The 6000-nt window shown below is 41.0% G+C and overlaps 1 protein-coding gene across 1 annotated transcript in view; it reads right to left on the bottom strand.

Moving 5' to 3' along the window:
* atrnl1a (attractin-like 1a) overlaps window positions 1-6000 on the bottom strand; it is a 243179-nt gene that overhangs the window by 21281 nt on the left and 215898 nt on the right. The window contains exon 22 of the mRNA XM_079687044.1: window positions 3958-4072. Within this exon, the coding sequence (XP_079543170.1) occupies window positions 3958-4072 (115 nt within the window). The remainder of the gene's footprint in view (window positions 1-3957; window positions 4073-6000) is intronic.

Below are 6000 nucleotides of genomic sequence, written 5' to 3' on the forward strand. Positions count from 1 at the left end.
TTAGAAACAAAATAATAATGACTTCGGATTCACTGATTGATTGTAAAGTAAAGAAAATGAGAGGAAAGAATATACGATAAAAGTGTTGAGCACTGATTTGTAGGATAAATGATGTTTAAAAAAAGGTTTTACATGAGTCTGAGCCTAGCAGTGACATGTCATTTAAGTGACCACATTTAATTTGGTATTGACTATTGGAAGTCTGTTGACCTGCAGATCAACAAATCAATGGTGAATAAGCCAACGTGTGCTCAGTGTCTTCAGAGAACAGGACCTCTGTCTGATCTCCATTAGAAACACACTGTTCTAGAACAAAGATGGAGGATCAACACATACATAAAACGTGTTCTATGACTCAGTGAACTTTAAATAATCAGGTCGACTGCTGGAGAGAACATTATGTGATTTTAAAAAGAACAACTTTTCTTACATTTCCCCTTAATTACTGCTGTTGGCTGCAAGACTGAGGAAAACAAGCACAGATTCAACATGAGCAGAAACTGTTACTCAATGAACATCAGCAGGAGAGAACTCTTTAAAGTAGAGACATTACATACTGATATACACCTGAACATCAGCAGGAGAGGACTCTTTAAAGTAGAGACACTACATACTGATATACACCTGAACATCAGCAGGAGAGGACTCTTTAAAGTAGAGACACTACATACTGATATACACCTGAACATCAGCAGGAGAGGACTCTTTAAAGTAGAGACACTACATACTGATATACACCTGAACATCAGCAGGAGAGGACTCTTTAAAGTAGAGACACTACATACTGATATACACCTGAACATCAGCAGGAGAGGACTCTTTAAAGTAGAGACATTACATACTGATATACACCTGAACATCAGCAGGAGAGGACTCTTTAAAGTAGAGACACTACATACTGATATACACCTGAACATCAGCAGGAGAGGACTCTTTAAAGTAGAGACACTACATACTGATATACACCTGAACATCAGCAGGAGAGGACTCTTTAAAGTAGAGACACTACATACTGATATACACTTGAACATCAATAGGAGAGGACTCTTTAAAGTAGAGACACTACATACTGATATACACCTGAACATCAGCAGGAGAGGACTCTTTAAAGTAGAGACACTACATACTGACACTCTATCTCTCCATCATATATACCATAACGTTTGTAGTGCCACTTGTTAGCAACTGCTGATTTGATGACACTTAGAAGCTTCACACCATAACAAGTGGTGACGTATTTATGTCGTAGAAACAAAACGTGAAGTTTGGCTAATCTTGTGTTGCGCTAAAGTAATAGGAAGTGCTACATAACAATGTGGTTTTAGACTCCACTTCCTACATTATTACCATCTGCTGCAGACCATTGAAAACGTTGAGTCATATTGAAAGGTGCCTCAGATGCCATCATATGTTCGTGTGTTTACTCTTACAGCTTTTGTTTAAAATGTCAGAGCCTGTTTAACATGTGACTTGAAAGGAAAAAGCCTCGAGGCACAACGAGAAACGCGGCTTTCTACATCTGGAGTCCTTACAAACATCGTTGATTTGCTGAATACAACCCGGGTTCGTAAAAGCTTCAGGTTTTTTGTGAGCCTACAATGACTGAAATGTAGGATTTCATGGAGGGGAGACAGCTGACAGTTTTCAACAACAGCAGCTATCAAATGAAAATGGAGAAATCAGCATTAGGACAGTTCATGTCTGCTACGCTTAGTCATGAAAAGGAACATTAGCTGTGCCTGGTGAGAGTCTGACAGTTGGACTTAAATACCGTCTGCTGGTAATAGACTCATTATGCACCTGCCTTTCCGATAATACCATTCAAATAGAAGACTGTGATGGCTCTTTCTCCCAATAAAAAGCGTTATATTATGCACTACCTTGGTGGAAAACACATGCATAGAAAATATGAAGATCTACTAAATACCATCAGGACATTATCCATGCAAAACCAAACACAACACTCCAGAAGAAGTATAGTCAAAATATAGCATGCAATAAATCGTCTTACTGAATTTCTAAAGAAGCTTCAGGTACAAATGTAGTTTCCTATCTGAAGGTCATCACTGTGTAACCTTAGCAAATCATCTTTAGTCTGAATCTGTAGCATGTATGTCTGTGCTAGGCTCTGAGGATGTAAACATGAATGCATCTTCTAAATCTCTTTAGATACCGTCTATCATGAGGCATTGAGATTTATGACATACCTTAAAACCCTTGAACGCACCATTGCTCCATGTGCTCGGTTTGGAAGGTCTAACCCATCGGCATATTGTTATTTCTAAAGCTGTTCTTGATGTTCTTTCACATAATCTATAGATATATATCCTTTGGGGAAGTACAGGAACTAATGGCCTTCGCTCTGAGGACTTGTTTTTACTTGTTGTCACTTAAATCTATGAGCTGGGCATACGTTGTATAGTTTTGCTGCTCCAATGTGAGCTGAAACTGTTTCTCTTAACAGATTTAAAGAGCTTCTCATGACCAACAAGCAGGAAATGGTCTATAGATGCTATAAATATATATATATGCCTATCATGGCGAGATCTCTGTTTTTGTATCGTGGTGTATCAGTGGTAATATAACTAGACCCTCCAGAAAAACGTGGGCAAAATTCCTTGATTATGCGATTAAACATGCAGGGTTTTTATGTGATTTTATGCGGTGAAATTGCGGGAAGTTGCGAAATATACGGAAATATGCTGGGGAAAATAATAACAATTTTTTTAAATATTGGGCTGTCTTATTCTCTCTCACACACAACCTGCCACTAACGTTAAACCCCTTTACTATTCAATTAAACACATTCAATGTTTATTTATTGTAAAAGCAATTGGGCTATTTTAATCTCACACACACACACACACACACCCCCCCACACACACACACACACACACACACACACACACACACACACACACACACACGCACACACACGCACACACACACCCCCCCCCCCACACACACACACACACACACACTTCTCCGCCTCATTCTGTTTTCATTTACTCGTTCGTTATCTGCAGCTTCAATCTTGTAGCTACTCACTTTGTTTCTTGTAGCCCTCTAAAGGGTTTTGGAGGTTGATGCCTCGTGAATGTGAGTTGTTTGGTTTTCTTGTCGGCAGCAGCAGAAAGCATTTTCGAATGTTTGAATGAATCAAAGTGGGTCGTTACCGTCGATTTTCTCTTATGCTCCAACACACAGTTGCACGGGGTGCAGAATAGTTTCCCCCCACTTTTTGCCCGGTCTTTAGTAGAAATGTTCGTTGGTAAATGAGCTCTATACAGTGTTGTTTACATTCTGTGATGCGCGAGCTGATGACGTCACGTCAAGACGAGTTAACTTTTTTTTCTTCTCAACTTTGTGTGGAAAAATGCGGGGATTATGCGGCCTTTTAAAAATCTGCGCCATTTTGCTGATTATGCGGTAAATTCTGCGATCGCAGAATCGCGTTTTTCTGGAGGGTCTAATTATATATATTTAACATGTTCATACAAATGCTCAACTTATTACTGTTTCAATAGTTACTTTTTGCTCTATGTTGCTGACATGAACGCCTGCATTTTCCCATGGGGATAAATAAACAACATTAATAACAACATCATCTGGGACACAAAGCATGCTCTGAACAGAGGATACACACTGCTACCATCTAATGGAGATTCACTAAGGTCAGCCAGAAGCATCCTTTGTGCTCCAGTCCATCCTCTCAGAGCTGAATCAGATCAGATGCATGCTGAAGGCTCTTTGAGCAGCTCTCACTGACCCTGCTGTTATGTTCAATGTTTGTTTTTCCTGTGTTGTTGATATTTGTCTGTTGATGTTACACATGGAGCTAATGGGATGCAAGTCACATTTCAGACTTGATCTGAGCTTTAAGTATTATCGTATATATATATATGCCTATGATGAACAGGTCTCTGTTGTATCGTTGTGTATCCGTGGTAATCCTACCAGACTGTCCAGGTGGAGGTGTTCCCGACGGGACTCTGGGCAGGTAGAGCAGAACCGTCAGAACTCCTGCTCTGCTGCCCCAACATGGCTCCATCGCTATGGGCTTTGGTACCGCCTACACACACATAAAGACAAAGAAACACACACAGCATGAGTACACACACACACTGGGAGAGGAAAGGAGGTTTGCTTCAACGAGCGGCGCTCTTTCTTGGGTCTCGAATCGAACCGATGACCATCTGGTTTCTACTACTGCATGTTGAGTGTTTGAAAGAAGCAGGGTTCTCCAAAAGCAGCAAGCGGGTCGATTTAAGGGTGACACACACACACACACACACACACACACACACACACACACACACACACACACACACACACACACACACACACACACACACACACACACACACACACACACACACACACACACACACACACACACACACACACACACACACACACACACACACACACACACCCACACACACACACACACATGCTTGTAAGCAAGTACCTGCCTCCTGCAGACTGTTCAAACAAACGCTTCAACTCGTTCCATTTAGAATCTGTGTTTGAATATGGATCTTAAGTTGGCGTGACGTTGAAGTCGTGCTGCTGGACTCGGCTGTATAGCATAACGTTAGCATTTTGCTTCTGGCCATTAGATTTATGATTCCAAATTATAAAAGTAGGGCAGACATGTGGAGATTATCCGGCTGAACAAAACGTTCATTTATCAAACAGGTTCGTTTTCCACAGACCTCATTTCGAGCTATCGAGGGAACCAGCAGCTTCCTTCAGGGTAAATACGTCACCCCTGCACCACTCTATTGGACTCCTATCATTACTTCCGGAACATAGTGACATCACTAGGATCTTATTGGCTAGCGCTCCAACACATTGTACGTGAAGGGGCTAAGGGGCGGGACATCTCTATGCAGTCGACCAATCACAACAGAGCTGGCCAGCTAAACCAAGAATACCCAATTATTTAGTCTGTTATCGAAACATACTGATATAAATACTATATTACACAATTATCTCAACTGTTCTAAATTATATATTTCATAAATAAATACTGTAACTCAAAATATATCTGTTAGTTTAATTAAAAGCTGTCAATGGATCCATTAGGCCTACTTTTCATGGAAGAACGCATTCAAATTTGAAGTGGATCAAAAGGGTCTTCCCACAACATCTTTTTAACTCTAATTAACTTTGTGATAAAAGCCATTTGATTTTTGGCAGAGGTCTCTGAGTGCCCCTCCAGTTATTAGCCAGTGTTTGAATTCAAATGTGTTTTTTACCCGAGTCATACAAACGTGGCTTTCTTGAAAAATGAATATTTACAACACAGCTTAACAGGTTTGTTAATTGCCACACTCTAAATTATAAAACATAAAGAAACTATCCCTATATCCCCTCTGTCCATCGCCTCTGGGACTGACACTCTGAATATGTAATGTGTCTTTCTGTGGGCTTAATGATATTTAATATATTTAATGGCCAGGATAGAGTTTCCTTACATCTGAAAACATCGATTAGGTTTGACCCTTCAGACTCTCCGTACCACAGAGGTCACAGAGACTGACCCTGTTTATCTCACACACACACACACACACACACACACACACACACACACACACACACACACACACACACACACACACACACACACACACACACACACACACACACACACACACACACACACACACACACACACACACACACACACACACACAAAGAAACAAACACACACACACACACACACAAAGAAACAAACACACACACACCCCCACACACACACATACACACACACACACACACACACACACCCCCACACACACACACACACACACACACACACACACACACACACACACACACACACACACACACACACACACACACACACACACACACACACACACACACACACACACACACACACACACACACACACACACACACACACACACACACACACACACACACACAAAGAAACAAACACACACACACACACACAAAGAAACAAACACA

Source organism: Notothenia rossii (assembly GCF_949606895.1).
Source record: "Notothenia rossii genome assembly, chromosome: 6".
Lineage (NCBI taxonomy): Eukaryota > Metazoa > Chordata > Actinopteri > Perciformes > Nototheniidae > Notothenia > Notothenia rossii.